Source organism: Chiloscyllium plagiosum, chromosome 1 (assembly GCF_004010195.1).
Source record: "Chiloscyllium plagiosum isolate BGI_BamShark_2017 chromosome 1, ASM401019v2, whole genome shotgun sequence".
Lineage (NCBI taxonomy): Eukaryota > Metazoa > Chordata > Chondrichthyes > Orectolobiformes > Hemiscylliidae > Chiloscyllium > Chiloscyllium plagiosum.
The window spans coordinates 10465278-10481164 of NC_057710.1; the positions used below are offsets into that span (position 1 = coordinate 10465278).

Sequence of the window (15887 nt, forward strand, 5' to 3'; positions counted from 1 at the left end):
CACTACTATCCAGAAGATGTATGGGAACGCTGCCACTTGCAAGTTCCCTTCAGAGTCCACTCATCATCCTAACTTGGAAATATATCACTACTTCAGTTCAAAATCCTAGAATTCCCTCCCTAAAGTGAGAGTTAATCTACAGAATATGGACTGAATTTCAAAAAGACAGTTCACCACACCTTGAGGGCAACTAGGAATGGGTAATGTTGGCTGGCTAGCCAGCCAGCAGCATGTCCCACAATTGCATAAAAAGAATTGCACTTGTTTTCTGCAGAATATAAATTGTACTAGTGCTTTCATGACGTTTGCCTGTATTCTTTGATTTTGCGTTGCTGTTAGAATTTTGGTTTTTCCAGCAGATGAAATTAAATTTGCTGGTTTTGAATATTACTGCTAGTAATCAACCCCAGTAATAATTGCTTAATTTTGAGCAAACCTTATTTTTAGCTTAACCATAAAAAATTAACTTTTTTCATTTAGTTTTCGCCTAGTATAGGTGATGGGTCAACAGATGTTAGTAGTCCAATCCTTCTACGCAGATCATCACTAACCTCTTCAGTCGATGATGAAGATGATGGGTTTTTGGAGTTGCTTGATGAAGATATTGAGGTAAAGCAATTTAGCTGTTAAGTAAACGGAGTTTGTGCTAAATAGAGTTGCAGGCACTACTTGTGGAGTCACTTCACTAGCAGCTACTAAATTTTGCAGGTAGAGAAACATTGACTTTTGTTAGTCAGTTCTTCTATAATGTGATGGTTGCATTCTTGTGAAACCCTGTTATGGATAAATTGTACTTTAGAAACTGTGCTTAGTGTTGGAGCTGTAATTGTTACAGCCAACACTTTCAGCTGCAGAAGCTGTATCCCCATCCATCGATTGTGAATGATTGGATGAAATGTTATGACCTTGTAATATTTTACAAAATGCTGTACCCCTTGAATTAAACTGCCCTTTGTCCCTTTATAGAACATTACAAGCGCAGTACAAGCCCTTCGGCCCTCCAATGTTGTCGCCCTGTCATACTAATCTGAAGCCCATCCCACCCACACTATTCCATGTACATCCATTTGCGTGTCCAATGACGACTTAAATGCACTTAAACTTGGCACATCTACTACCGATGCAGGCAAAGCATTCCATACCCTTACTACTGAGTAAAGAAACTACCTCTGACATCTGTCTTATACCTATCTCCCCCCACTTTAAAGTGTGTCCCCTCGTGTTTGCCATCCCCATAATTGGAAAAAGGCTCCCCCTGTCCACCCTATCTAACCCTCTGATTATCTTGTATGTCTCATTAAGTCACCTGTCAACCACCTTCTCTCTAATGAGAACAGCCTTGAGGCCCTCAGCCTTTCCTCGTAAGACATTCCTTCCATACCAGGCAACATCCTAGTAAATGTCCTCTGCACCCTTTCCAAAGCTTCCACATCCTCCTTATAATGCAGTGACCAGAACTGTACACAATACTCCTGGTGTGGCAGTACCAGAGCTTTGTACAGCTGCAGCATAACCACCTTGTTATGGAACTCAATCCCTCTATTAATAAAGGCCAAAACACTATGCCTTAACAACCCTGTCAATCTGGTTGGCAACTTTCAGGGATCTGTGTACATGGATGCAGATCTCTCTGCTCATCTGCACTCCCCAGAATCTTACCATTAGCCTAGTACTTTGCATTCCGATTACTCTGTCCAAAGTGTATTACCTCGCACTTGTCCCCATTAAACTCCATTTGCCACCTCTCAGCTCAGCTCTGCATCCTGTCACTATCCACAACTCCACCGACCTTAATGACGTCTGCAAATTTACTAACCCACCCTTCTAAGCCGTCATCCAGGTCATTTTATAAAAATGACGAACAGCAGTGGACCCAATACTGACCCTTGCGGTACGCTGCTAGTAACTGGACACCAAGATGAACATATTCCATCAACTGCAACCCTGTTTTCTCTCAGCAAGCCAATTATTGATCCAAACTGCTGTCTCCCACAATCCCATTCCTCTGCATTTTGTATAATAGCCTACTGTGGGGAACCTTATCGAACACTTTGCTGAAATCCATATACACCACATCAACTGGTTTACTCTCATCTACTTGTTTGGTCACTTTGTCAAAAAACTCGATAAGATTCGTTAGGCACGACCTACCCTTCTCACAACCGTGCTGACTGTCCCTGATCAGATTATTCTTTTCGAGATGGTTATAAATCCTATCTCTTATAACCTTTTCCAACACTTTACCAACAAGTGAAGTGAGACTCACTGGTCTGTAATTACCAGGGTTGTCTCTACTACCCTTTTTGAACAAGGGAACCACATTTGCTATCCTCCAGTCCTCCGGCACTATTCCTGTAGACAATGATTTGAAGATCAATGCCAAAGGTTCGGCAATCTCTTCCCTTGCTTCCCAGAGGATCCTAGGATAGATCCCATCCGGCCCAGGGGACTTGTCTATTTTCACACTATGCAGTATTTCTAATGCCTCTTCCTTGTGAACCTCAATCTCTTCTAGTCTAGATGCAAGTATCTCTATCTTCCTCGCCAACATTTTCATTTACTATAGTGAGCACTGCCGAAAAATATTTAGTGCTTCCCCTATCTCCTCTGACTCCACACACAACTTCCCACTATTTTCCTTGATTGACACTAATTTAACATTTGTCATTCTTTTATTCCTGACCTACCTATGAAAAGCCTTGGGGTTAACCCTGATCCTATCTGCCAACATTTTATTCCTGACCTACCTATGAAAAGCCTTGGGGTTAACCCTGATCCTATCTGCCAACAACTTCATGTCCCCTCCTGGCTCTTCTGAGCTCTTTTTAGGTCTTTCCTGACTTCCTTGTAACCCTCAAGCACCCTAACTGAGTTTTCACATTTTGTGAAAATAGGTGGCGCTTTGGTAAATTACAACAGTGCGGCCTTGTATAACAATCAGTTTAAATATAAAGTTTTAGACTTGAGTCTATAGACTTTGTTCACTTGTCCTTGTCACAGCAGTAATGAATTCCTGTTTCCATCAGCACTGAAACTGCCATTACATTTCAATTTATTTTTTGGCTGATAGAAGTAGTTAACTTGAATTGCAGAACTTGATTTGTAAGTTCATAACTTTTGACTGTAACCTCAATTTATTCCCATTATCCTGAACTCTTCAGCTCACTTAAATTTATAACCATGCCTTCAAATTTCCATAGATGCTGCTTCTCTTTCTAGGAGAGTTCCAAATCCACATTCCTCAGGGCAATGTCTGATTTTTCTTTTTAAGTTAGTGACCATCTAATTCTATTTCTTCCTGTAAGTGGAAGTGTCCCCTCCATCTACACAGTCAACACATCAGTCCATCTCAATTCAGTTGATTCTGGTCAACTCAGTGAAAAAAGCAATGTCTGTCCAGCCTCCTTCCTCGCATAACCTGTCAGGTCCAGATATTCTAGTAGATCTTCTCTGAACTATTTCCAACACCCTTAAATGTGCGCCGTACTCTAGGTGTGATATCACCAGTGCCCTGTATAATTGAAGTTAGCTTCAGTTATGGTATTCAGCTTCCCTTGTGATAAATTGGCATTCCTATTAGCTTTTCTAATTACTTGCTATACATGCATACCAAACTTTTCTGCACAATTACATGGATCTGCACTACAGTTCTGCAACGTCTCTCACCTTGAGTAATATGCTTTCTGGTTCCTCTTGCCAAAATGGGCAACTTTGCATTTTTACCCCGCTGCTGTAAAGATCCCCTAGATACTTTTCTGCCTTTTTACTAACTTTTGGAAAATTTTCTGGATGGTGGAGAGGGTTCAAGTGGCTGTGGAAGGCCTGTTTGGTTTTTCCTCCATTTGGGGCACTTAAGATTCGACCAAGCTTCTCAAAGTTCTCCTCCAACCCAGTGACTGTTCTAGTTATAACTTCACTAGGTCAAAATCTTGAACACCAAACAGCACTGTTCTAAAGACTATTGTGGCTTAAAAAGGCAGATCACCATGTTCCCCAGGATAATTGGAGCTGGGCAATAAATGTGGGCCCAGTTAGGGATGCCCAGATTAATGAACAAATTTCAAAATTCAGGTCTAGGTTGCTATGATGGTAGCAACATCAAAGCTGTAATGCCTGTTCATTCCTAGTCATGATTTTTGTTTGAAACACTTTTGTGCAACTTTCTCTTTTGACAGAATGATGCTGATGTACCTTCTGGCATGGCCAGCCTGCTGACTGCTCCACTTGTGGCTAGAAAAGAGATCTCTCCAGAAACTTTGGATGTGAGTTTATGGCTGTTTGGTTATAGTGAGATTTAGAATAGAGGAGAATTATAGTTGCAATTTGAAGGTAAAATTCTTTTACTTCTAGGAAGCTCCTCATAAATGGTCCTATGCTGGTAATGTTAAATCTCCAAATCTGGCCCCTGAAATGCGGTCCATTCTCAAGCGGGTGGATCGGCCCAAAGATGAAGAGACCCCAGTGAAGAATAAACGGAGGAGAAGTCTTGCTGGCATAACAGAAGAAACAAGTGCTGAGAAAGTGGTAAGCTTGTGGTCTTGTTTCTGGTAGGAACATCAAGTAGCTTGATTATCTCTTTTGATTTGAAAATGTTACCTGAGACTCTGGTTACAACTGAACTAACAAGGCTTACATCTCCTTGGCAATTAACTGTCTGGAACATGCGAGCGCAATAAAGGGCGAGTGGTAAAGGATGGATTGAAGCAGCAATTCAAACATGGCTGAGTGTTGCAGTTCTAAGCGTTGTAGACCCATTTAGTGTAGAAAGGTGAACTCTACATTAAGCAGTCAATATTTTCTCTGAATAGGGTCTTTAAGCTGGGCTCCATATAATTAGTTTCTAATGGGACTCAATTCAGAAGTCCTTGTTGTTTGAGCTTAACTTCAATATACACTGTTCGGAGTGTGAACTTAGTCTTATTTCTCTTTGCCAGTCATGTCATGTTTCGGTTCTGGCCTTTCAACATTTTCTTACCCCTTTAACTGCAGCTTGTTGCTTGTTTGACTTGGTGCTTCACTTGGTCATTGTTGGGTTTCATTCAGTGAAGTGGATGTAGTTGGCTGGATGAGTCTGGCAGACTGACCAGTTCTGTTTGGACCTGAGCTTAAAATGTGTTGCTGGAAAAGTGCGGCAGGTCAGGCACATCCAAGGAGCAGGAGAATCGACGTTTCAGGCATGAGCCCTTCAGGAAGAAGGGCTTCTTGAAGGGCTCATGCCAGAAACGTTGATTCTCCTGTTCCTTGGATGCTGCCTGACCTGTGCTTTTCCAGCAGCACATTTTTCAGCTCTGATCTCCAGCATCTGCAGCCCTCACTTTCTCCTGTTTGGATCTGAGACTAGTTCGAGTAATTGAACAGTCAGATTTAATTGCTTGAGCAACATCACTTTTAAAGCTGGTCAGACTTACAGATACAATACCTATACTCTGCCTTTTTTCTACTTATTTAGAAGCAACATTCTCTATTGCGGTCAAAATCTTTCTGTGATGCTGAAATTGACAAAGTACTCCAAATTGATGATTGCAGACGCATGATTGGAGATTTTACAAAGGTATGGCATTTCTACAGTCCCTCCTAAATATATAAAACTACTTTCATGGATCTTAGTTTCTGTCTTGGAAAGCCTATTGAGTATTGATGGCAGCATTGTATATTAAAATGGCAAAATTTAAATTGGATCAACTTCTCCAGATCTTAGTGCACTTATCTCTAACTCTGCAAACACTTGTACTACAAAAGTGATTGCTTGAAGGGCTGGGGATAGCCTGAATGTATGCCTTGAGGACTACAGATGTTCAGAGCCATGTATTGGGCACCATTTAACAGGTAGTCCCATCTGCACTTATCCTGTATCAGTGCCTTGGAACCATAAGGAGAAACACTGGGAATCTGATTTCTTATGGAATCATGTAGAAACAGGTTGTTTAGTCAGTTGCATTTATTCTTCACACTGGCACACAAGTTTATTCACTTCAGACATTGATCTTTTTTATGAAATGTCGATGTTCTAAATGTTGTCCACCCCCAATGACATGGCCTTGAATTAAGACAATTCTGTATTTGAGGGTAATTAAGTCAACCACTACTGTGGATCTGATGTTGATGTAGGTCTGAAGGAATTTTGTGAATCAAATTTTTTTGGTAATCAGTGGTAGTTTCATTCAGTGTCATTGAGACCAGCTTTCACTATAGGTTTAATTTAATTTAAATCTGCTTCCATAGTTCATTATATTAACCAGGACCTGTGAAATTACTAGTCAAGGTGTTTTCAATATGCTGTCATCTCTCTGCACCATTTTAAATGCTTTGAAGTCACTAAATGTAATCTTTTAAGTCCTTAAATTTTATCTAACTTTCCTTTTCTAAGGGTAAAGATCTGATTCCTAATTTGAACCTTTTTCAGCTTTTAGTATAACTTTAAATTTTGGAACTAGGGCATAGTCTAGGGTTTTCAGTTTGTCATTCTAGCTATTTGGGTCATTGACTAGGGTGGGGATAACTAGAATTTGAGACTGAATCTAAGTACTGATGGAATCCTGAAAAAGGCATACATTCAAATACCTTTGGCCTATAGCCATATTTAGTGATATGCAAACAATTCCATCATAAGGAAAGATTGCTTCATGATTTTGAAAATTAGTTTGAAGTGTTGTTGAAAGGTTTAAGGTCAACAGTAACCCAAATTTCTAAATACCTCTGCACAGACTCTAATAATACCTCTGCAATGCACTCAATAATATTGATGTCTGAAAGATTTCTGTTGTATTATTTAAAAGAGATCTTTCAGACATCAATATTGAGTGCGTTGCAGAGGTATTATTAGCGTCTGTGCAGAGGTATTTAGAAATTTGGGTTACTGTTGACCTTAAACCTTTCAACAACACTTCAAACTAATTTTCAAAATCATGAAGCAATCTTTCCTTGTGGAATTGTTTGCATAAGTCATCACTATAATTATGTCTAGTGACCTTTTTTTGAAGTTAGAATCCAGGTTAACCACAAGCAATTTCCTGTTCTAAAACAGTTTTTAAAAATTTGTATGCTAATTTGGACTGACATTTAATCATGTTAAATGTCAGTGGTTGCAGTAAAGGTACTTGACATTTATGGCATTGTGTGAACAAGATTAGAAATTACCATGCAGACCCCTCTGCCTTTCAATAACCCAATTCAAAAAAGATTTCTGGCTTTGAGCTTGCTATCACCTGATCCCTGGACCGAGATTGTGGCATAGCACAAGTGCATTCTCGGAACTTGCATATAGCTGCAATTGAGTTTTAAGCTATCAAAACTAGCTGCTCGCAGTTTCTTCTGACTTTGGCTCCCTCACAGGGATGCAGTCCTGCAGGTAATAGATTCATGTGGTTCAATAATGTCATTGCTGCATTTAGCTGCAGGAACCCCATGCCTGTCTCCAGTGTATGTTCTTAAACTTGGATGATCAAGTAGAATGAATTAACACTTCTCTCTTCACTCAACCAATTGGTTGTAACTGCATCTAATTAGGGACGGGTTAGGGGCATGGTGGCTCATTGGTTAGCACTGCCACCTCAAGCACCAGGGACCTGGGATCATTCCAGCCTCTGGCGACTGTGGGTTTTCTCTGGGTGCTTCAGCTTCCTTCCATAGCCCAAAGATGTGCAAGTTAGGTGAATTGGTCATGCTAAATTGCCCATAGTGTTCAGGGATGTGTAGGTTACTAGCATTAGTCAGGGCTAAACATAGGGTAGGGTGAATGGGTCTGGGTGGGTTACTCTTCAAAGGGTTTGTCGACTTGTTGGGCCTGTTCCCACATGTAGGGATTCTGATACTATAATTCAGTTATCACTAAGGTGATGACAGCAACCTCCAATGAGATGACTTGCTTTTCTTTTTTGATTTGAACAAGGTTATTCTGGAAAGGCCAAGCCTGTCACAAATGACTGGCAATAGGTTTGTCAATGGTGAGGCTTGGACTTTGCCACTGCCTTGTAGAAGCTGACATCTGTTTGAGCTTCCAAGACCACATGGCCACCGATGGTTAAGGTCTGTTAACCCTCTTGATTACTTGGATTAAGTATTACACTTTGCAGGTAAGTCTTTTTCTGGCAGCAAAAGGAAGCTGTATCTGAATTGTTACACAGCATCCTTAGTTATAACATTGCCTTGATGTTCTTTGAGGAGAAGTTGTTTGATTTTTAGGTATTTTGAGCTATGTAACTGGCAAATGTTTTGCACTCTGTCTTTATAGCCCTATATATTGCCCACTGTGGAGGGAAGACACCAAGAGTTACAATATATAACTGCAGAGATGGTAAGTAATTACATATGTCAGTATTGTAACAAAAGCTGTCCAAAGTGTGGATTGACTAATGATGTAATGAAATTTAGTTTTATGTGCATTGATGTTTTTTAAAAATCACTGCTAGCCTTTTTGCAATGATGCATCTGTTTTCTACCAGTGTATAACAGTGGAGAGCTCTGCTCTCTCCAGATGTAATCCTGTTTTTAATATAAATAACATTGTAGATACTTGTTAAAGTAGACGTGAGATGTGCAGACATCTTGAGTGAGATTCTAATTAAAGCAAAATTTCTATTCAGCCTCTTAGCTTAAGTGAAAGTCTGAAACTTCTCATTCCTTTTGACGATGGTGGGTTTTTTTTTTGGAAGCGTTTCTTTGCAGAGTGTCAGTGGATCAATTTACCTACTCAGCCATGCATCTGAGAGGGAAGCTTTATTCTGGCACTGTAGTTAGCTCCCTCATTTCAATTTATGCTTTGGGCCCAAAGTGCCCAAACTGAAGGCTGAAATTGATTTGGTTTTTGTTAATAATGCATAGCACAGTGGCTGTTTCCTTCCCTTTTGGACTAGAAGACCAGGTTAAAGTTCTAACTGCGTGAAAGGTGGGTTGAATAATACCTGGATTGCAGTACTCTTGTATTTTATGACCAGTCAGTGATGCTTGCTTTCCCTAATGTCTTGCAGGTAATTCAGTTGGTGAATGGGGAATTTGATGAATTTGTTGAGCAATTCCTGCTTTTTGACTGCCGATATCCATATGAGTATGAAGGCGGGCACATTAAAGTAAGTGAATTGCCAGGGTACTGCATGCTAATGACTTTCACATCCTGCTCTCTTGGTCATTGCTATTTTCAATCTTTGCCTCCGTTTAGTTTAACCACTGACTCAAACTGAAGGACTTGTGCTGTACGTTGCAACTTTCAGCCTAGTTTTGTGGTGAGCTATAAGCATCCACTATTCTTAATGGCCTTCAGGCTAGATCCCATCTGACACATTGCAATCCTCCACTGCCTTTAACAGTACATATGAAACCAAACACTTCTGCTTACTGTGCTCTGTCTAAACAAATGACTAAATGACTTCTCTATTTGTGTTCCTGCTGACTTGGGAATTGAAGCAATATTCGTCTATACTTTGTTAAAGTGCATTTGTCTTCTATGCATGCTAATCTATTGGAAACTGAGGTATTAGTTTTAAAACAGAAGTTTCTTGATTTTGTACTATAATCTCCACACTGCCACTTAAACTATCAATTTTGCTCACTTATTCAGGGCTGAGTTCTTAATTATTTAGTGGTAAAGGGGAAGGAACAAGGTGGTCATTGTCTTAATATAATCTATATATCTAGCATGCTTCACGAATCCAAGCATTGATTGTTAATTTGCCTTAAGGGTGCTCTTAATTTGCACATGGAGGAAGAGGTGGAGAGTTTTCTGCTAAAGAAACCCATTGTTCCAGTTGATGAAGCTAAGCGAGTGATTATAATTTTCCATTGCGAGTTCTCATCTGAGCGAGCCCCAAGAATGTAAGTTGCAGTCTGTGCAATTAGTAAATCTAGTGGTTTGAATATGACTTCCCATTGTTGCTGATAAGGGTCTAAAGGGAGAAGTCAGGATGTTAAAATGTAATTGAAAAGGCAAATGGGTGTCTGAATGTAGCCACTATTACAGACTGTGGCATACCTGACTGTGGTGCCCACTTTATTGGGGTGTGTACTGATAACTTGAATATATGGGAACTAATGGAATCCATTTTAATTTTCAACAAAATATTGTAACCTAGACACTTTAAGATGGTCTTTCTGCTACTATTTGGCTTATGGTTGATTGTAACGTTTCCAGATTCCTTGCCTCAATGTCTCTTTAAAACGTATACCTGCATTCTTACCCTCTCAGAACTGTTCTAGATTCCCACTATCCTTGGAGCAAATGCTTTCTGACATAATTTCTAAAATGGCTTGGTTCTAATTTATAAGAATTAGCCCTTGTTGTAGAGTTATTAGTACCTAATTCAAATTTCCTGACATACTAAATACCAGCCAATCGATTTCGGTGAACTAAATGTGTACTTAAGAGGCAGATGGAATTTAGCTTATTCTATGAAGTAACTTTTGAGTCAGTCATTTGAATCATTGCCGTAATACGACTAACTTCCTATGAGGCTCCTTCAGTGTCCCATCAAAAATCCTGGTGTTCCTTCAATGGGCATTATGGCTCTATCTAAGCATGTAGATGGCAGTGTTTCAAGAAAGCAGCTCACCATGCACCTTAAGGGGAGCTAGCCATGGGGGATTAGCAGATGAGAAATGTGCTTGTAAAGATGAACCTTGTAGTGTTATGATTTAGTCATTGCATTGTTTTGTTGTATCTGGAGTTGATTTGAGGGGTGAAATTGATTCTAAGTTTAAAGTCCAGATGAGCATTTATATTGCTCTCAAGAAGGCCATCTTGTGAAAGTCTGCCCATTCTGAATAGAGGTAAATGGATTGGTCTTCACCTAAAATAACTATACAGGCTAGGTCATGTTGGGTGCTTGGATCAGGGAAGTTGCTATGATTTAATGTAGAACTGAATATCTAATAAAACTACATTGGGCATCTGGTTCTAAATGGGGAAATTGCTATCTGTGTAAGCTTCGTTCTTAACCAGTGCCTTCAATAAATAGTGCTAAGTTTTCTGGGATTTTCTAACCCTTTTCAGGTGCCGTTTTCTGCGTGAAAAGGATCGTGAGGTGAATGGCACAGACTACCCAAAACTGCATTACCCAGAGCTATACATCCTGAAGGGTGGCTACAAGGAATTTTTCCCCAAATTTAAAGTAGGGATTTTTCCTGTTTTTAACATCTTAGTAGACTATACAAATGACCACAATTGTCTTTATACTGTCATTATTTAAAGATGCTGGTGTTGGACTGGGGTGTACAAAGTTTAAAAATCTCTCAACACCAGGTTATGGTCCAACAGGTTTAATTAGAAGCACTAGCTTTTGGAGTACCGTTCCTCCTTCAGGTGGTTGTGGAGGACACAATTGTAAGACACAGAATTTATAGCAAAAGTTTAGTGATGTAACTGAAATTATACTTTGAAAAATACCTTAATTGTTTGAGTCTTTCATCTGTTTGAGTACCACGATAGTTTCACTTTCATGTGTAAATCGCAAAGCACTTAAAGTTACATTCTCGGGTTAGCTGTAACATTTGGTGTTAGCCAGACAATATGTTGAAGGTGTTAGTCCCCTGTGTTCTCAGTGCCATAATGTTTAGATTGATATTTCTCTTAAGATTAGGCTTACATGAATTCATGCAGTTTTTGAGCAAAGTATAATGTAACTCTGCAAGTACAAATTCACCCCACAAACATATGTCTGTCTGGGGCAGGGGAGTTGAGTGTATATGGGAGTGTAGTGTCTAAGTCTGAGGGGGTGCATGTAGGAGTGTCTGGGGTGGGGGGGGTTGAGTGTGCGAGAGTGTAGTGGTCTAAGACTGAGGATGTGTTGGTGTATATAGTGCAATGGTGGTCACCTGTAGTGTGACATGAATCCAAGGTCCAGGCTGAGGCCCTCCCTATGGTGATGGAACTTAGCTATTAGCCTCTGCTCAGCCACTTTGCTGCTCTCTGTCCTGAAGTCCGCCTTGGAGGATGGTCATCTGAAGGTCTGAAGTTGCATGTCCTGGACCGCTGAAGTGTTCCATCCCAGACAGACTGATACGTGTGCACACAGGTGCGCAATACATATGTTTTGTGGGGTGAATTTGTACTTGGAGTTGCATTGTATTCTGCTCAAAAACTGTATGAATTCATGTAAGACTCTTATCTCTCTTTAAGATTAGAATCTGTGTTAAACATTATGGCACAGAACACCACTGGGTTAACGCCAATTGTTAATTTTTTTTTTAAATTGATTTACACATGAAAGTGAAACTGTATTGGGTATTTGAACAGATGAAAGACTCAAACAAACAAGGTATTTTTCAATGTATAATTTCAGTTACATCACTAAACTTTTTGCTATAAATTGTCTTACAATTGTCCTCCACAGCCACCTGATGAAGGAGCAGTGCTCTGAAAGCTAGTGCTTCCAGTTAAACCTGTTGGAATATAACCTGGTGTTGATTTTTTTTTAAACTTAAGACTGTAAGAGATCTTCAGCTTTTCCCATGCTTCCAAATTAACATGCAATTTTAAAGAGATGACTTGTGATTTTTATCTATCTTAGATTCTATGGATTTTGTTCATACAAAATGTGATCTGTATGATCTTGTATCTTGAGGTGGCTGCTATCTGCCTATATTAAAGATGATTTACACCTTTTTTCCTCTTGAGCCTGCACTTGAAAAGGTGTAAATAACTATATAACTTGTTACCAGACAATTTATTGTCACTTAGTCATAATTCTTTGTGCTATTTCTTGTAAATCTAACCAAAGATAATGCATTTTCCATTTTTTTAGCTTTACTGTGAGCCACAGAGTTACCGCCCAATGAATCATGAAGATTTCAAAGAGGATCTTAGGAAATTCCGCTTTAAGAGCAGGACGTGGGCAGGTGAACGAAGCAAGAGGGATATGTACAGCCGGCTGAAGAAGTTGTGAAGATGTGGGCCTTTTATGATGGATGGAAGGCAGTTCTTTGAACTCCTGGGCTGGTTCCATCTTATTGTATAATAATGCCTCAGATTTGGTTGTCAGCGGGTACTGCAGTTAATTAGGATGCAAGAACTAGTTTTCAACACTTGCTGTTTCATTACCTGTGCTCAACAATGTTGAGCTAGTAAGATGTGGGCAGGGACCACAGATTCAACGTTTTAAACTTGTGCCTAGTTTGGAGTAGATGACTTCCTCAATATCCATTGGCGTGTAAAGCCAGTGGATGGAACTGCTGCATAAAGATATAAAAGGTTGATTTTAACCTATTGGGATTCTAGATGGCTGGCTGTTCTGATTGTGTACACTGTTGTAAATGCAGTAGTGTTAATTCTGGTACCAGCAAGGGTTTCTAATGTTGGATGCTCATAGAGCTGTCTCAACAGACAGGCCAGTTATACGAATAATGATTTTGAGGAAGGAAAAAAGTGAATGCGTTTCCTTAACATCCACTTGATCTTCCAATATGTAAATCCACCCCGTGAGGCCAGTGCTAACAAATATTTGGCCTTGGACTTAAACTCATGATTTAAGATCATTGCTAACTTCCAATTGTTCCACATGTAGATTGGAAGTTGAACTTTGAGTCAACTTAAAAAGTTGAAGTAATCAGTCGAGCTACATTTGAGACTACACTAGTTTGAGTAGTCTGGTCTGTTCCTTTTTTACTATATTAAAACCTAGTCCCTTTTTTCAGACTAGTTAAATTTGAGTATAGCACATGGTTAAATTTCTGATCTGCCAAACTATTTTGAAACCACTAATCCTGTGAAAATTCTGTTCATGCAGCACTTAACATTTGGAATGGGAGCTCAGCTCCTGTGACATTTTGCAATGAATATGGTGTCATATTTCATACATTAAGAACCAAAAACATTGCCAACATTTTTCTATTTGTGTTGTCCACATTTTGTTTGGCGTTCCTTTTTCAAAGATGTATTGGCTCAATCAGGTGAATAAGTTGATGTGTTGGAGTTTTGCATATAAGTTCCTAATTTAGTGCAAGTTTTGCTAAACAATAGATGTGCACACTTGGCAAGTTTCAAATGGCACATGGAGTAGCAAGTGAAAACAATGTCATGGTCAACCATGAATTTATTTTATAGGATTTTAATCTGTTCCTGGACAATTCAATCATAATTTACAAATTTCCATCACTTTCATATCTTGAATTTTAAGTTTACATTCTTTTCATATTATGAAAAGATCAATGGTAAGATGTGAGACTAGTGACTGAGTGGAAGGAAAGCCTTAAAATTTGGACTATTCAGTATGTTGCTGTTTGAGTGGGGGTTATTCATGGCCTTCCTGTGGTGGGCTATCTCCAGATTGGCTCCTGGACACACACTCCTGTATTTAACATCTTTGTTCATGCAACTTGCTAAAATATCAAGCTTTTTCCCACAAGTGAAGTACTGTGAGCGAAGCAATCATTACTATTTTTTCACTGCCTTAATTTAAATAAGCAGTGTATAACTTCTACAGGGGTGCAGATAAATTCAGGCAAGCACCTGAAGCTACTGCTGCTCATGGGAAGAACTCTCATTTTAGCCACTCACTTTTGAAGTCAGTTTGAGTAATTCTAAGGTTAAGCAAGAATGAAGTCCATGTATATGCAGTCTTGAAAGTTGAGCCACATGGTTTAACTTGTTAATCTTTTCTGGTTGCCATACTCTACATTTGAACCAACAGAACATTTGTAAATTTCAGTACACCACAGTAGGTTTGGACCAACTTAATTTATTACTTTACCCATAATGTGCATAAGTCTGATACTTGGCCAATTACTCAAGCGTGTGCCGTTTTGAACATAAACTGTTGGGGAAATTACATTTAAAATCTTGTATCAATCTCTATACTGCCTGAACTGATCAACGCTATATGTTCAATGCTGCATAAGCTTGAATATTGGTCATTACTGCCATGGAGATTGATTAATTGAACAGTGAAATGACTGGTAATAAGTATGGAATTGGTATGACTTAATGCTTGTTGCCATGTGGCTGTAATAATGAAAGTATGGTTTAATTGTTTGCTGTGGAGATGTACTTTAGCCAACTGCTTGACTGCAGGGAAATAAATGGCTACAGATGGAAAATCAAGTTGATCTTCAACAAATTTGCAAACTTTCTCTCAGTCATTGGCATTTTCTAATTTTAACGACCAACACCCTTCCATCAGACTTTAGTTGTATGCAGGTCAACCATTTAATGTCCCTGACAAGTTCTATTTTCTGCAAATAGTTGGCACGTTTGCCTTTCTGCTCTAGCTTCCCATTTTCAGCCTGCACTGCAGCTGCCAGCAAAGTCAAAAAGCCCAAATGTACAAGTCTACCTGTTGTGACTTATCAACAAGTCATGGAAATTGGATTGCTCATAACCCCAGAATAGTTTGAGGAAATGTGGTTTGGTCCCACTGGCATGTGAGCAGCATCTGGCACTTGAGCAAAGTTTGAAAGCCAGGGGATAAAATCAGGTTATGTCCAAAGCTGGGCTGATCACAAAAGATGACTTTTTTTTTTATTTGGACATGTCCTACAACCAAACAATTAGACATTCCTTAGGCTGAATGAGAAGTTGAGGGAATGAGGTTTGGTTGCTTCTCCACAGGTTTTTGCTCTGATAACACAGGACCCTAACTTTCTTCAAAACAGGTGGTATCACTCAATGGTGAGACCATTATGTTCCACTGGCTGACCATTGCCTGCCCTAGTTGCATGTGCCAAGGCTTGTATTGTGCTGACCTGCTGTAGTCTACCTTACTAATGTTACTAGATCAGGCTATCTTAACATACACAGCTACCTGACAGGAGTCTAGGCCTATTGTGTATAAATGGAGAATAAAAGCTGCTACATTCCATTTTATGGGATCCCATCAAATGGCTTAAAAGGCATTCTATCACTTGACACCTAACCCCAATAGGACCAGTTTATCCTTGAGGATCTGCTCCACTAAAGCATCTGG

At 39.5% G+C, this 15887-nt stretch overlaps 1 protein-coding gene across 2 annotated transcripts in view; it reads left to right on the top strand.

Moving 5' to 3' along the window:
* The window catches only part of cdc25b (cell division cycle 25B), a 37399-nt gene extending 22374 nt beyond the window's left edge, over positions 1–15025 (top strand). Inside the window, exons 8-16 of one of the 2 annotated variants that reach the window (XM_043695578.1) lie at positions 481–609; positions 4176–4262; positions 4351–4524; positions 5450–5551; positions 8231–8293; positions 8967–9065; positions 9674–9807; positions 10982–11099; positions 12732–15025. In XM_043695578.1, coding sequence (XP_043551513.1) covers positions 481–609; positions 4176–4262; positions 4351–4524; positions 5450–5551; positions 8231–8293; positions 8967–9065; positions 9674–9807; positions 10982–11099; positions 12732–12872 — 1047 coding nt within the window. In that variant the 3' untranslated portion in view covers positions 12873–15025. The remainder of the gene's footprint in view (positions 1–480; positions 610–4175; positions 4263–4350; positions 4525–5449; positions 5552–8230; positions 8294–8966; positions 9066–9673; positions 9808–10981; positions 11100–12731) is intronic. The other variant, XR_006312474.1, reaches the window with a different exon arrangement.
* The last annotated feature ends 862 nt before the right edge of the window (positions 15026–15887 follow it).